Source organism: Cydia pomonella, chromosome 4, assembly GCF_033807575.1.
Source record: "Cydia pomonella isolate Wapato2018A chromosome 4, ilCydPomo1, whole genome shotgun sequence".
NCBI classification, from domain to species: domain Eukaryota; kingdom Metazoa; phylum Arthropoda; class Insecta; order Lepidoptera; family Tortricidae; genus Cydia; species Cydia pomonella.
The window spans coordinates 10961506-10978929 of NC_084706.1; the positions used below are offsets into that span (position 1 = coordinate 10961506).

A 17424-nucleotide genomic window follows, 5' to 3' on the forward strand; every position below is an offset into this window, starting at 1 on the left:
AAAAAAAAAACAAATTCAAAAGAGATTTACATTGTAAATAAAGGTAAAGAAAGGCGATCTCATTACTGTAGGAAATCAATCCAGACAGGCAGGTATTGATAATGGAAAACAGAAAAAACAGCCCAAATGTAATTAGCGGATAAGTTTTTTTTTATAAACTATTTATTAACGGCTCAAAAATTTTTTTATGAGTAATGGAATAAATCGATTTGTTCAAGTTCAAGATTAATACAACTTATGTAAAGGATGTATTATAAACATATAATAATATGTAGGTACGAGTATGTAACTCCTTATCAATATGATTATATTTAGTTAGTTATTTCCAAAACTCATATTTTTCTCTGTCATCTCGAAATAAAAGTTTTCACGTGCCTAATAAATCTGCTGAATCGATGTGAGCGACATTTCATAACATATAAACAAAGTTGAATAAAAGTTTGGACAAGAAATCATGAAACTTATGACTTCACATTTTCTTTATACTTCAAGTGATCGTTTAGGCGCTATCCTTTTCGCCAAACATTTTTTTGCCATACTGACTAATCAAGATATATCATTATTACTCGAACATACGTAATGTGGTCGTTGGTATCTGTTTCCTTATCTTAAATCACAGAATAAATAATAGTAGGTACTAGTTGCAGGCGTCCATAGGCTACGGTGAGTGCTTACCAATAAGCGGACTGTATGCTTGTTTGCCACCGTCGTGGTATATTAAAAAGTTCTCTGTATAAGAAAACCATCACTTAAAAGTAAATTCCACCAGCCAACATAAGGTACCAACGCAAACGCAATGCATCAAGTCACTTTGCCTCTCTTTGGATAAAATGTTACTTTCTCGTCAGTTTTTTTAATAATATTGGCCTTTGCTCTTGCAACCTGCTGCGATGCAGTATCTTTTTTTTTTCTCTTCATAATTTTAATATGCATTATTTTGTACCACATTAACGAGTAGGTACGATTATGACGTAAATAAAATAATGATGTGCGGTGCATCCATTTCTAGGCCCGTAATTACGGACCGGTGGGATGTAGGTACTTGCGGCGGCGAGACGCAATTACGCGGTTAATGCATAAATAACAATAATTATGTTGTATGCTCTTAAAATATTATTTTTATAGTAATCGGAACCAGATATTATGACCCGAACAAATCAAAATTTGCTGCGGGCAGAATCCTTGAACAAGGGCTTCAGAATATCCCCCAATCGCAAAAATTGGCAAGAAAGGACTAAAAATAGTAATAATTCGAGCTCGATCTGAACATGACACAGAATACGATAAGAAATAATTGTACATGGATTAAGTAATTAGGTACAATTATTGTAGGTTCGTATGACGGATTGCGAAATTGCAGATAAAGGATTGTTAAATTAAAAGTAAAAAAGCGAGGGGATGATGTGGGAAAGGCCTGATATCTGATTTGTTGGAAAACAGTAGTAAATACACATTAGAAGTCAGATTCCGATCTATTTACTTACTGATTATGCACGTTACAACATTTTAAATGAAAGGCGAGGACTATGTATTTCCCTACAATTATTATCTTAGGTCAGGGGTTCCCAATCTTTTTCAACATGCGGCGCAGTTACAAGTTTAGTATTTTGCAACGGCGCCCTTGTAAATTTAAAATCACGGTCGAAAAAGAGTGACACGACGCTATATTATTTAACGCTGCGAGCGCTCAAATAGGTACCCGCGAATATTTGTGGTTTCGGATAATGATAGAACTCACGGCGCCCCTCTTTACTTTCTACGGCGCACCAGGGCGCCGCGGCGCACACTTTGGGAACCCCTGTCTTAGGTAATGTTTACAAAAACTAGAGATGAAAAACTACGAAAAGAGCGTACTCCCATCTTAAAGGCCTGCAACGTACTTACAACCTCTCTGGTGTAGCGGGTGTCTATGGGCGACGGTAATCGATTACCATCAAGCAATTCATCTGCTTCTTTGCCTACTATATAAAAAAAAAAAACACATCACTCTTCTTCGGCAGTCGCGTAATAACACCGATTATTAAGCATCTTTTGAGATCGTAAGACCCAAATCAATTCAAAAGTAACATCATTCAAAAAATATGAGCATTTGTTAGTGCGTCAAGGGGAAGAGCTAATTTGTAACGTAACTTGCACTGTACAGTTGCTTGAGACTGCCTCATAAATCGGCTGAATGAGCCAACTTATGGGGCATATTTAATTGAGAGTAGCTAAACGAGACAAAAAAGTTGTATACATAAGACTGAGATATCAAACTTTAACCTTATATAATTTACAAATAACGTAATTATTTTATTTCAGGTAGCTAATGCCATATCCCACATAATACTGACGTTCTTTTTGGCTACGCTTCTTTGCCTGAGCTTCGAGTCACCCATTCATGGAATCGAGAAAATTCTTCTCAGAATGTTTGGTAAGTAAAAGAAGTAGTATTATAGTATGTACCTTTACGTAATTGATAGTTTATTGACAACCCAAACATTCTATGTAACATATGCATTTTACAAGCATTTATTTACCTTGCCCTGTTAGTATGTACGTTACTTGGATAGTTAGTGTGGGTCAAATCTTGGAAACTAAATTTGATCTCTTTCCCGATTCCCGATTGAGCTGAAAATTTGCATACATACGAGTATGTATAACGGGGAGTGCTCCGAGGAATTGTTCGGATTAATCCCTAACGCTTCTTTTTGCCATCGCCCTACGCGACAACATTTCCATCCTCACCACTTAGATGGTTGGCAGTCCTCAACTGTGCGTTTCTCCAGAAACTTCCAGCCTCGCACAACTAAACTGTGGAATGAACTGTCGCCTGCGGTATTTCCGGACCGATACGTCCTTCAAACCTTCAATAAAAGAGCGTACTCTCATCTTAAATTCCGGCAACGCACTTGCATCCCCTCTAGTGTTGTGGGTGTCCATGGGTGACGATAATCGCTAACCATAGGTCCGTGCTCGTTTGCCGCCTATATCTTAAAAAAATGTAAGTCGGGTGACAATGCAATATTGCTGAGCTGATCTGATGATGGAGACAAAAGGTGGTCATAGGTACTATGTGATGAAACAACGCAACCTAATAATTGTGTTTGGGGTTTTTAGAATAATTGCCTCGATGAGTTTCCCTACGGTAAGAAAAGTACAGACAACCATAAAAGCTTGTACCAAATTGTATAAATATATTTTTGCCAAAGACTTATTTATTAGGTACATATATAATTATTTATATACCTAATATTATTAAATAATAAGTTTATGGAAATACTGCAATTCGAAGTACTTATTGGTTATTGGTTTACTCGACATGATATGAGTCAGCAATGTTTTACGTACCCTCTAACAACATTTCTTCAACCAAAAACGTAATTTTTGACACTGTCAGATTAGTATCATATCAGCATCATGTTGGAAACAGATCTAATAATCAAAACTAGAATTAGTCTGTTAAAAAATAAGGTTAAATTCATATCGTAATAAAATTGGACTGAACAAAACAAATGCAACTCTCTCCCTGAAATTAATTTGTACTGATATCATGCTGATATCTAACTTTTCTATGCTTATATTTGATTATTTAACTCCACTGCGTAGGTACTTACTATACTAATTACTACGTATCATAAACTAACTCTTCTTCAAACAACTACAATATTTTGAATAGACTTTTTAATATTTTTGTATCAACTTATTTTTATAAGATCTCTTTCTTTCTTTTTCAGCTCGGCCAGTTTTAAGTGACAACGCTATGAGAAACCAACAGGACCAGATATCGAGAAACACTAGTCAAAGCAAATTAGAAACGTAGCAGTAGTTAATGTATAAATTAATTAAATTAATAATCGAATGACGAACGGAGTGTTGCGCCAGAGAAAAAGCCGCAAGCAAAGTGTCAGAGCATTGTAAGCTACAAGCATCATGAAGATACTACTTTGGTTACTCGTATATGAGAGTTTAACAACGCCAATCGCGTTAACGCGGCGGGGCACAGCACGCCAATGATGTCAAAGACAAATGTTACTTTGAAAGAGACCTAATAGAAATGAGTTTTGCCGATCGATTTGTAAAAAAATATAAGTAAGTAATTAAATTAGGTTGCCTCATGTCGCGGCGGTTTTGACGTCTGGAAGAGACGTTATGTAGTTACGTAAACAACTTAAGTAACGCCCTTCTTGCAAATTTACATAATAAACATAATATAGAATTAAAACTCTAAAAATGAACATTAAATTATACTTGGACAGCATTAATTAAATTTCTTAACTAAGTATCTCATGAATAAGAAACTTTACATTATAATACTAATTTAAAATATGGAAGGGCTTTAGCTAAGCTTTTTACTTACGAATCAAGTATGTAAGTGATAATTTATATTTTTATACGGTGATTGGATGCTAACCAATCCAAAACTCATTTTATATAAATTATTAGTCGTAAAATTTGTTACCTTCGCTGTATAAATTAAAAAGGTATTATTAGCTAATATTTTATAGTCTGAACGTGAGCCCCGAGAAAGTTTAAGGGCCGCTCTGCTTGTGCCCCCCACATGCGTGCTGTTGTTGCACGGCGCGGGGCACCAACCCAACTATCTATAGTCCGATTTTTTTTTTGCATTAGATAGAAGGTAAGCGATTTAACTTGTCTTTTTATTGAAAAACACTTTTGAAAAATAAGTCATGGCAAATTTGTAACAATTATAAATCATATACGACCATTTACACTATTTTACTCTCGTAAGTAAAACCCAGTTACTTCCTGATTTTTAAAAAACCGTTTTTCAATAAAAATACATGTCAAGATTGTTTGCCTTTTTCTAACGCTAAGAAAGACTATGCCGCTTATCGAAAATGCTCGAGTTTCGTGTGCGGACTGTAAACTAGATTTAGGCTTTGGTTTCATTTGATAGTATTAAATATTGGATTCAAAGTATGTAACAAGTAAAATGCTGTAAGCGAGAGTATTTATACAAAATGGAACACGTAAATAAGATAATAAGTAAGAATCGAGGTGTAGGCTTAAACACGGAATGGTACTTTTAGACGGCTTTATAGTAGACTAGTATTCGTATGTACCTAAGTACCTGTGACTCTATTGTGTTCTACGAACATTCTCATGTTTTAATTTATTTAAATCTTGGTATATAAATATTGTTTGTTTTGCACCTGTTGGCAAACCTAAATCAATAATTAAATATCGGCCAAGAACATGTTGGGCCATGCTCAGTATAGGGTTCCGTAGTTACCTATCCGCCGCAATAAGCTCAACTGGAGCTATTAGTATAGTAGATTGCTAATCAAGGGATGAAATGGTACCTTTCACCCGAGTAAAACAAATGGGCAAATTTGCATAATCAGTACCTAATTAAAGTAATAGACGTATGGCCATGATTTGTTCCTTTGGACCTGCTTTCGACTTACTTGCAATCGGAGACTTTGCATGTCTAAAGATAAATATCCCATAAAAAAAATGTAGACGAAAAAACACACATTTTAGTAAACTGCGGTAAGTTTAAAATGATTTTTATCATTAAAGCATGAAAAAGTAAAGTATAGCAATAAGTCCTAAACATAATGCATTGTACATGAGTGCAATAAACGAATATGAATATGAATATTAAATTAGCGGGATTGCTTCTTACTTTTTATTGGAGTGGTCAACTTCACGGGCCTCTAAAACTACCAATAGTCAACGGCATTACTCATACAGTCAATGAAACTGTTTTAGAGAAATTAAATATTAAATAAAAATAGAATGAGTAAAATAAGAAATTTTTATCTTAAATTTTAGTTTAATTACATGAATAATGCCAAATAACTTTAACAACCCATTTAATCTTGTAATAACGTTTAACTGTGGATGTTACGTCTTTTTACTATGTCGGGGAGACTTTTTGTGATATCTCAAAAACAGCTAAACTGATAATATCCGCTATAGGTTTCATTCGATGTATTTAATAAGCTCTATGATTTTTTCATATTTTTGGACCTTGGGTTCTAAAGTTAGAGGGAGGGGAACACATTTTTTTCCTTTCGGAGCGATTATCTCCGAATATATTCACTTTATCAAAAAATGTTTGTTGAAGACCCCTATTAGACCCGTATAGACCTTTCCAAAAATACCCCACACTGTAGGGTTGAAGAAAAAAAAAAACACCTCCACTTTACGTGAAATTGTTAGATTTGATTGTACGTCTTTGACGGCTTTCTTGAGTTATATATCCATGCCAAATTGCAGCTCGCTAGCACGAGCAAAGCCTCGGACAGACGGACATGGCAAAACTATAAGGGTTTCTAGTTGACTACAGAACCCTAAAAAACGCCTACTTGCATGTATACCTACAGGGTGTATATTTCATATAACTGCAAATTTAACCTAGACGTAGGTTTTAGTGCTAGAAATCAATACTGTTTTTTTTTTTTTTTAGTTTAGATTTACTACCGGAGTATAATTAATTTTTGAATATATTTCGCGCGGCAATGTATTTCGTACATCATGGTCACTAATGACGTCGTGTCATTAAATGCGAAGTTTTGAGTTAAAACTAAGTACGTAACGATATATGCTTGCTGAACAATGTTATATGGAAAAATAAACGTCGTCCATTTTTTACAAAACCTATGAAAGTGTGTTTATTAAAGTCTAAACGAACTACCCTTTGATTATGCGATCGTATCATAAATACACGCTGTACACATTAGATAGCCGGTACTGATACCTGTACGATTGTTAAAGGTAGATGTCCGAGGTTTATAACTATTGCAAAATTCTATAATTCTGTATTGGGTTATTCTTCTATGTACGTGGATATTTTATATTGTAAATTAGGCGTGTTGACGCGTCTGCCACTACAACTAGACACACATAGTTTGACTAAATCTAATTTTAAAACGAGTATTAAGGCCAACTTAATGAACGGCGGTAACAGTATAATGACTGGGTTAAGAATATCTGTCGTAAATCACCCTCTAATTCCCATTACGTTGACAATTTCTTACGGAATCCTCCCCTAGGGTTCTCATGAATATTCATTATTTCCTCATACACGACCGCAAAAGTCGATTTAAGGCCGCCCGTCGCGCTAAACTATGTTTTTCTATACAAAGTTTGTTTAGGATGTTTTATTACATTCTTCTAAAAATATCTAAGGAGCATGTCAGTTTTCTTAAATTAAGCGTCAAAGTATTGTTACAGAATTGTTAATAGAAGGTTACCAGTTACCAAAAATAAACTTTATAAGAAATATGTTATCAAAAGAATGTTCATTGAAACCAAACAGAAATATGCGAAGTTTTGCGATATCTGATATTTTGTATATAATCGGCTAATATAATATTTGTATTTATATTTAAACCTGTAAAAAATTGATATGATTGGAAATACGAAAACACAAAAATGCAAAATCATGTAAAGATTAGCTTACACGAGGTCTCGGCTTCGTTTAAAAATTAAAATTCTCTTTATTAATAACAAAACTTCCGTGAGACACAGATATATTAAATATGTTAAAACGGGTCACTCACGTATTTTAAGTCGAAAACGGTCGTCGTCGTCGTGATTTTAAGTGAAAAATGTCGAGCGTTTTCGACTTAAAATACGTGAGTGACCTGTTCTAACATATTTAACAATTCTCTTTATTGCACAACTTCAAAATAAAATTACAAAGAAACACACATAATACTTATAGACATGGGTAAACAGCGGGCGGTTTTATCGCAATAGAGTGATATCTCTCAGACAACTTTTAGGTAGTAGAGAAAATTATAATACTAACTATTTAGAAGTTGCAAAACACTAAATTGAATTAAATTGATGAAAGTGTGTTCCAACCACTTCGTATAAATAAATACATATATTATTAATAATGTTTTTGGTTTATATAGTAATTATATTTGCTCAAATTAGGTTTTTAAGAGAAATATTGTTATTATAGATGTGATCACATAATAAACAAGTTACCAATGTAATTTATGAAAGTATTTTTCTTAAAATCATTTAATTGATTTTGGAGTAGATACAAAGATTTATTCCATCTCTACTAAATACGTTAATGTTAAGAGGAAATATAAAAAGTCATTCTGATAAAAAATTATAACTAGAAATAAGCCCTATGTCCCGTTCCGACTGTCACCTGATCCAATTCCAAATGTGCTACAGCTAGCGATATTTGCTGAACCAGGAAAGAGCCGGCACGGGGGTAGCTGCCCCTATCTCTCAAACGCCGCCCCAAAGACTAATAAGTTTTTTTGGCCTCCACACACCAAGGCCCCGCAGTTTCTATAGCGACCGGAACAAAGTCGTAATTTTGGAGTTAAATTTATTTCTGTTCTCTTTGTACGGTCAGCAGCAATAACGTGTTTCGGTGGCTGCCATTCCTCAATCCACCAACGGAGCAGCAGCTGACTTCCACGAGAGTGCAACATACTTAGCGCTTAACCACTATACGAGTTATCGCCCGGGAGGCGATTGGGCATGGAATCTGTTCCTGGCTCGTGAGCTAACAAAAGTATGCGGGATGGAGTGTAGTTGGGGACGAAATTGCAGTGCCCTCATTTAGCTGGCCAACATCATAAGAGTTATTAACACTTTTCCAGGTATAGTACGATTTACCGACCACATCATATGCGTCAATAAAATTTCATCATTAACGGGAGTAACGGGTGATAACCAAAAAATTGAATTATTTCAGAGCTGTGAAAAAATTACTCATATAACTTTTTTCGATACTTTGTTCTTAATAGGCAACAAAAACAAAAAAAGATAATAAAGCTCTATATTCTTGTGGGGCTTGTTTTCCTCTTTTTAGTGTGCAGTCGGGTTTTTTTTTTATAATAATTAATTATACACTTAACTAGGTACTCAAACAGCCACAAAAACTATCAATCAGCAGGACTTTCTTACATATAAATGATATGTTATTGGAGTCCTGGAATTGTAATGTACAGTCGCCAACAAATATTATATTGGAGTGGCCATGGTGCTCACAAATATCTGAACTCGTCTCTATTGTCAACGCGTTAGAGTGCGTGTTGAGATATTTTTGAGCACCTCGGCTGCTCCGATATTACTGATGGCGACTGTATGTCTGCTCAAACTTGTCCATAATACTTGTGTTTGATATTGCCTGGTATTGTAGAATCATTGCTAGTATAGTATCGACCACTTCCAGGTATATCAGTTTTTCTAAAAGGAAAATAACTTTCGTCATCCAAACTGAATGATTTCCCTTTGTAATTTCGAGTCATCTAGCGTCACTGAGACATAATGGTCGATTTTTATTTGTACGTTTGGCACACTTAAAAAAATTGGCGGTATCTCGTTGGCTCATGGAATTCCTATTATTAAAAGTGCTTTGGAATAAATTCAGGCTTGCCTTGGTTATTATATTCGCTGGCCAGCCACTACCACATGCAGAGATTCTTGTTTTGACTCTATTTTAACAAAACAAATGTCTGAAACTCTTTGTGATGGGGAAAAAATGTTAAACTCGCGACAGGTCACGTGACCGACAGATTCGTCACATTGAAAATTCGTAAGACGGACACGTGACCTGATCGAAAAACTCCATGATGGTTCTAGTAATGATGATGGTGTAAGAGTCGTTGAAATTCTGCATGGAAGTTGATTTTTCTGAGAGATAAACTTTTTAATGTTTAATAATTGTAATAATTCTGGAGTGTTAAATTTTTTATGTAATATAAATTGTCATGATTGTGTATGATAGCGCAATATTGTATTTTACCACATATATGATACGAGTAGTACTTTTAGACTGATAATTAAAGCAATTCGTGCAAAATTATTCCCTAACCATTCCAAAATATCAAAAATGCACAACGTTAATAAGTTTCACTTCTGGCGGCACTGCCGGAGTGAAACCCGTTGTTTTTTTTTTGTTATAACCAGTTAGCAATCCGATTTTAGATTAAAATATTTGGATATTTTGGAAAAACCGTGTAGATTGGTGCTGCCTGGAAAAGGGTAATCATGGCTTTCTTAATCATTCACATTACTTGTAACTAGGTACAAAGCGGCCCTAGAATCAAATTATTCGAATGTATATCTTAATAGACACAATTAGCATCAAAAACAACGCGTCAAAATTATCTTCCATTCTTTAATAGTTTAACAGATATAAATTTGCTCCTGTACTTAGAACAATTAGTTTGTGAGAGATAGAACGAAATATTATCTGTATTGAATAAAAAAAAAACAAGGATGACAGGAAATTTTGAAGCATTGTTTCCGCGTCCTACTCCTATTATCTAAACATACTTTTCTCAATAAGATAATAGAAGTTATATTTTAAAATGTATACTTGTTCTGTTTCAATCTATTTAATAGACAAATATAGTTGTTGAAAATTAAAATCACTGACATTTATTTTTATTAAAACCTTAACTAAGGTAAGTATTTAGAAATAGCTATTGACCGCGATTTAGTTCGCTTGGGAGTTTATTAAGTTGTGAATATTGTAATTCTACTTCACTCCAGAGAAGAAGTTTAAAGTCTTCTACTAAAGTAAATTACAAAAATATCATTACTAATTTCTGTGGAACTTAGTAAATTTGTGAAATAATATTTAAGATACTAAGCCAATCCCAAACCCACAACCCACAAACCCAGCTATTAATGTAGAACCAATATCCGGTCCATCTACAATAGCCAATCTATCAAGTAAAACGTTTGTACATGTTTGTTTATCCGGCCAAACGAATTAAGATACTAAGCCAATCCCAAACTCACACCCCACAAACCCAGCTATATCCAACCTAACCTATCTAATGAAGAACCAATATCCGGTCCATCTACAATAGTCAATCCACCAACTATAACGTCTGTACATCCGCCCAATCAAATTAAGATACTAAGCTAATCCCAATATCGCGTGTCTACAATGTCTACACCTCCAATTATAAAGCTAAACCCAAACCAATCAAGATTATCCAGTATTGCCCGCCTGTCAACAGTTCCAGTAAGAGAATACAGCCTTAGTCTACTAGTAGTATGCCATGTAATACAGTAACATTATGAGCTTGAATATTTAAGTAACATATATATGTGTCCACTAGGTTTTTTGTGCCCATACATTTTAATACAAAGAAAATGGAGCAAGTACAAGTTTTGCACAGAAAACTTCTACTCGTTATATTTTCTTTGTATTTTTTCTATGAATTATGTTCTGGCAACAACTTCTGATGTCGATATTGTTTCAACATTATTAAGTTTCTGGGAGCCGATTATAACCATTGCATTCATTTGAAGAATGAATGAATGAATGAATGAATAGAGCTTTATTAATTCCTTACAGATGAGTAATATTTATGTGAAATTAAATTACACATAAATATTACCATTGATAAATTGATTTTTGCATGCTAAGTACAATAATTAATAATACATTTTAAACAAAATTTAAAGGAAAAATATCAACAACATGCAATCATTTAATTATTTGTGAATAAAATTAATATTTTAAGAATCCTATTATTATTATTATGTATTACATTATTATTTTTATTTATTTATATTATTTTAAATCTGTGTGGACCCCCTTCGGGTAAAAGCCTCCTCCAAAGAAATCCAGGTTGTTCTATTTCTCGCTACTTCTATCCACCCTTTTCCAGCTACCTTCTCTATTTCGTCGGCCCACCGAGCGCGTGGTCGGGCTTTTGCTCTGGTGCCTCGAGGACCGGTCCACTTTACTGCTCTTTTTGTCCACCTATCGTTGCTGTATCTAGCTACGTGGCCAGCCTACTTCCATTTTCTTTGCAGGCAAAATGTTAAGGCATCATGAAGCTTGGTTTTGTTACGTATGTCTGTGTTCTTGACTCTGTCCTTTAACTTTATATTAAGGTAGCTTCTTTCCATTCGTCTCTGAGTGGTCTGGATTTTATTTTGAGTCTTGCGATCGTAGGTCCAAGTTTGGCAGCCATAGGTGAGGCATGGCAAAATGTCCGAGTCCATAACAATTTTTTTCGATGATAGCGGGATACTATTCGATTTGAGTACTTCTTTATGGGACCAATATTTCTTCCACGTTATGGCTATTCTTCTGTCTACTTCTTCTATATTCATCTCTTTTTTAAAGGAGATTTGTTTGCCTAGGTAGACATAGCTTTCTACATATTCGACAGACGTGTTGTATATCAAGATAGGGTTTTTATAATGGTTAGTCATGATTTTTGTCTTATCGAGGTTAATTTCTAGCCCTTTCTATTTGAAGAATAATTGTATTATAAAATAGTTTCAGTACAATACTGGGGCCACTTTTTACAATTATTCTGGTTTCAAAAATTTTATGTATTTACAAGATAAGTTAACACCACGAGTACCACGACGAAGGATTTAGTGTGTTTTGTGTAAGTTATTTGTGATTTTTGTGTAAGTTATAAGGCCAATTTATATTTTGTTAATTGAATCCTACGTTACTTGTGAATGTTACATTGAAAAATTACTTATGAAATATCGCTAATTTGATTGTTAATATTACTCTATTCAATTATGTTTTACCCAGTTTATCTACTTATTTCACTTGTTAATTGGTTGAATTTTATAGGTTTTTTGTAGTTTTGATAATTTAAAAAAACATTTATTCTGCTGATACAATACAGAGTATTTCAGTAGAAATTAAATAAATAAATATCGGATACAAAAAATTAACTATGATATTGATAATGTTCAAAGTCGGATATAGATGCCTCAACCTCACTGTCCAAGGCTTTCGATCACGCGGCCACGGTAGGCCTAAGAAGCGCTGGCTGGACGTCGTGACAGCGGATATGGGAGAGAACAATCTCACACCTGAGGATGCCGAAGACCGGGCAAAGTGGAGAAGATTAAGTAGGAAAGCAGACCCTGGCGCTAGGCCAGGAAAACTAGGTAGATTGAAGAAGAAGAATAATAAAGTTCATAAGTCCGTCTGTCAGTCGGAGTGTGGAAGGGCGGCACCATCATCGAAACCAAATAACTTCGCAGCTGGCTTCCATTTGCTTTAATGTTGATTTGGTTGTGATAGATATTTACATTGTTGATTGTAAAACTAAAATTTATAAAAAATTGCTCAATATCCCCCATAATTTGCCTAATTAAAGAGGCTCTTTTCTCTTGCCATTTGTTAAATTTAGTAGTTCAGTTATCATGGATTCCCAGCCACAAAGGCATTCATGGCAATGAAAAAGCGGATGAAGCTGTAAAAGAGGCAGCTACAAACGGTAATAGATCCTTCTTTCGATGTTTCAGTAAGGACTTGGATGTAGTTTCCTCGGAGAAGCTACATTCTGATTGGTCTGATCTTTGGGTTACTAATAATAAATTACAGTTCTTTCAAATTCAACAAAAAAATTATTCTAAGCCTTGTTTTTTCAAATTTAAGTTTAAAAAAAAAAGTAACGAGTAGTCTAATTCGCCTAAGGCTGTGTCATGTGTGTTCTCCGGAGTTTCTGTTCAGGATAAAGGTAAAAGGTAGCCCGGAATGCCAATGTGATTATGGCGTAGGTACAATTGAACATATATTTTTCGAATGTCCGTTGAACCGTCTTTGCTTCTACGATCTCTTGCTCAAATTCAAAGTATCTCTCCCCTGTAATGTAAAGTCTCTTCTAGCTAGTTCTGAACCTAATTTAGGTAATGGGTGTTTGATATCGAGGGAAATATTCCTTAAGGATAGATCTTGATCGTCGAAGAGTATTTTATTCGTGAAAGCTTAACTAGACTAGAGGCAACACTATTTTGCTCTACTAGCGTGACGATACTCAGGAGGTTGACGTTTACCGAACGAGTGCGTGCGACAGAATGCCCCGGGTAACCATATCCCTTGTCCTTTTGAGGGAACATTGCTATCTCCTGATAACGGTGTAACGGTACCGAAAGTTTCCCACGCAACTAAAACTTCGCTTAATTACACACAATAAAATGGACAATACTTCTTTGACTCTGCCGAAATTCTGCGGAGGTGAACCCTAATAAACAAATATAATACAATGACGTTACTGAACTTAATGAATAAACAATAGTCGACCATAACGGTCTCAGGTTATACAATAAGATAGTGCAACCTTACGGGGTCCGGCTTACGAGAAATAACTCAGATTGTATTGCGTTGCAACAATAATGAATCTACATACGTATTCTATTTTCTACTTATAAAACTATTTCCATTTCTAATTATTAATAACACACACGGACACGTCGCCGGCTACACCAATGTATTAAAACTGTTGGCGTATTTCCTTGATAAAAGATAAGTCTTTAAATATTTTGTATGTATACAGCTTTATGTGTTTATTCTTAATGTCATATTGTTTAATTTTCATAATATAATTCTCTAAATTTAAAATTCTGGGCTAAATCATAGGTGCACTCCTAAGTTTGTCCCTAATAAACTTGACGTTGGCAAAGTGTCCTGGCAGCAAAAGCCATTCTAACAAAAAAAAAAGCTTCACACAAAACCGCGGCCCTTTTTACTAATTTTAATTTTAGTTTTATGCGTATAAAATCTGTACCTTCTGTTTTTATAACTTACATAGGTAAAATGTGATGTTTTCGGCCGCCGTCATATGCACAAAAGTACAATTAAAGCATAATAAAATCATTTTAGGCATATTCTTCTTTAAGGCCCTGCGGTTGCAGGTTCTTCTCTTCTCTAACTAAGCGTAAGCGTGAGCGAGGCTCAAGTAAGTAACTAAAATGTCAAAACAACAGGTATGTAATATCATCTACTTTGTAGAATCGTCATTGTTGTAGATTCGACAACAATGACGTCAATGACTATTCTGACAGTTTTCTTTATTTACTAGAATCAATATACGAGTCAACTAGGGAATAATTGAATTTATTTCATTCACGTTGGTCCGATCCCTTCCCAGGCCTGGGTACTGGGGCCTTGGCCACTTTTTCCAACTTGTTTTGACATTTATAAACAATATTAAGAGGGAAGAATAGCTTTGCGATACATGAAATAACGGTACTTTTTCTATGAAATTCTATTTCGGGAGAAAATGTTTCCTCTAACTAAATCTTAACAAATCACTTTGATTTTGATGTCGATCGCTTTAGCATGATATATTGTAGGTTTATAGGTTTATATATTTTTTTGTAAATTTTGTAAAAAAAAGGAAGACCTATAACCTAGATTTTCATTGTGCCAATAACATACTAAAAAATCATGTAGATTGGAAAATATTTAAAAGTGGAAAAACATTTTCTCTTTTTGTATGGACGATCATATGCTTCCCTCTTAAGCACATAATCTATTCACTACCTATGTTGTAAAACTATTAAACATCTTACAAGTACCTCGAGGTACTTCCCAGTTGGCAAACAGCCCCGAGTAACACAAGCAAAAATATGACATCATTCCTGTTTGTTGACGGCAGGGACTTTACCGATGCTCCGCTAGCCGCGCTCCGCTTACAAACTTAAAAATTCACTTAATGTTATCAATAAGCAATGCTTTTAAATGAAAACTTCAACCGTGTAGTTTGAACTCAACGAATAACTACTGCAAATAAAAGTTTGCTGCTTGAGGTTACAGTTTTGCTTATAAGACGAGGCACCACAGCTGTAATAACATTCCGTTTAGAATACAGTCGTGTGAATTGGGATTGTCATTATAGGAGTTTTGTAATAAAAATAAAATGAAGGGATATCTGCTTCTATTTTTCATTATCGCAGCATTTTTGGCAATGTCTGGTGAGTAAATAAAATTTACATTTGAGCAATTTTTTTTTTTATACTACGTCGGTGGCAAACAAGCATACGGCCTGCCTGATGGTAAGCAGTATCCGTAGCCTATGTACGCCTGCAACTCCAGAGGAGTTACATGCGCGTTGCCGACCCTAACCCCCTCCCACCCTCGTTGAGCTCTGGCAACCTAATTAATTATCTTAAAATTACTTTTTAGTCGACGGAATATTTCTGAGATTGCAAAATTGACCATACTATAAAAAAAACCGGTGAAATGAGTTCGTTTTACTCGCGCACCGAGGGTTCTGTAACTTTGAATTATCTCGTGTAACTATAAAGGCGCAAGACTTGATCAGAAGAACATATACGTATGATTGTGTACAGCGCCATCCATCGGCAAATACTAGCTAATTTGCGTAATGGAATGCACGTATGTTGGTTTTTCGAGGATAAGCCTCTATCATGTGAACCGATTTCAAAAATGTTCTTTTATTAGGTAATATAATATATAAAAGGTATATTTAATGTAATCTCATAGAAATTTCAAGTGTATTAAACACACGTTAAGTTGGTTAAATTGCAAACTGAATTCTAAAATGTTTTTTGTTAATAAAAAAAAGTTACCAAGATAGAGGTCTGATTATATTTTTCCTCTAAAATTAAATAATATCTTTTCTTCGGTAAACTTCGGAGACAGAGTATTATGAACATAAAAATAAAAATATTTATAGAAAAAATAGGATTTCTGTGTCTTATTTATAGTATTATAACTATTTTTTTCTTTTTTTAGTAATTACGTCGACATTCTCCAAGACCGCATCTCACACTTTGTTTAAATTAACAGTCAATGACTAGTACTCCTACCTGTTCTTACTGTATGCAAATACATATAGGAAGGCAGCAGAAAGGGATCTTCCTTCTTCCTTGTATGTAATTATTTTTGTTTCCAGTGGCCGCCTGCAACAACTCGGACTGCGCAAGCGACTGCCGCGGCTCTGGGCGTCACGGAGGACAGTGCATCCAGGGTGCATGTTACTGTACTGGACAGGAATTCAAATTTTAAATACCGTTCGTCATATATCATTCGTCATTTATCATGTCATTTCTATTAGTTACCAATTACCACCATGAAACTTGTCCATATTGACAGTTAAGGTTGAAAGGTATTTTTGCATAGGCACTGGAAAACGTAGGGTTGGAAATGTAAGAAAGTGCAATGAGATAGACGAGTCAACAAAAACAGTCAATAATTTGATAAGAGCAAGACTGATTATTGGCAAAGTCCTCAAGGCCATTGGCTAAGTCGATGCACTTAGACTGATACTATGCTGACCATCGCCATATAAACCTCTAAGAACTCTTTAGTATTAGTTAGGAGCGGTAACTAACAGAAATAACTTGTTACAAATTGTTGTTTGAGCAGATGAAACTTTTTAGAGAGCAATTATGCACCTATATAATAATATATCAAAATTTAAATGGCAATTTAAATAAACTATTTAAAATATTCATTTTTTGTTTACTTAATTCCCAAGTTTGTTTACAATAATAACAGCGTTTGTAATAAAATTGTAAAGCTTCCAAAGCACAGTTAAATTATTTAGACAATGCAATAAGCCAGAATTTAAATTTAAAAGACTTTAACCACGAAGTTTTTTCAATATAATATACTTCATCCTACGCTGTTGCGGTAAATACCGCGCTGAACTATTCTGACCTTTTCAGGTAGGTAACGTGGTTTAACAA

At 34.6% G+C, this 17424-nt stretch overlaps 1 protein-coding gene and 1 long non-coding RNA gene across 2 annotated transcripts in view; both read left to right on the plus strand.

Annotated features, from left to right (window-relative positions):
• Nucleotides 1–10361, plus strand: part of LOC133517073 (nose resistant to fluoxetine protein 6-like) — a 69761-nt gene extending 59400 nt beyond the window's left edge. The window contains exons 11-12 of the mRNA XM_061850217.1: nt 2302–2413; nt 3717–10361. Of these exons, the coding sequence (XP_061706201.1) occupies nt 2302–2413; nt 3717–3802 (198 nt within the window). The 3' untranslated portion in view covers nt 3803–10361. The remainder of the gene's footprint in view (nt 1–2301; nt 2414–3716) is intronic.
• Nucleotides 10362–13322: 2961 nt separating this feature from the next.
• On the plus strand, nt 13323–17189 carry LOC133517075 (uncharacterized). Its single transcript, XR_009799321.1, has 2 exons — nt 13323–15684; nt 16629–17189. It is a non-coding gene; the product is annotated as an uncharacterized LOC133517075 (long non-coding RNA).
• The last annotated feature ends 235 nt before the right edge of the window (nt 17190–17424 follow it).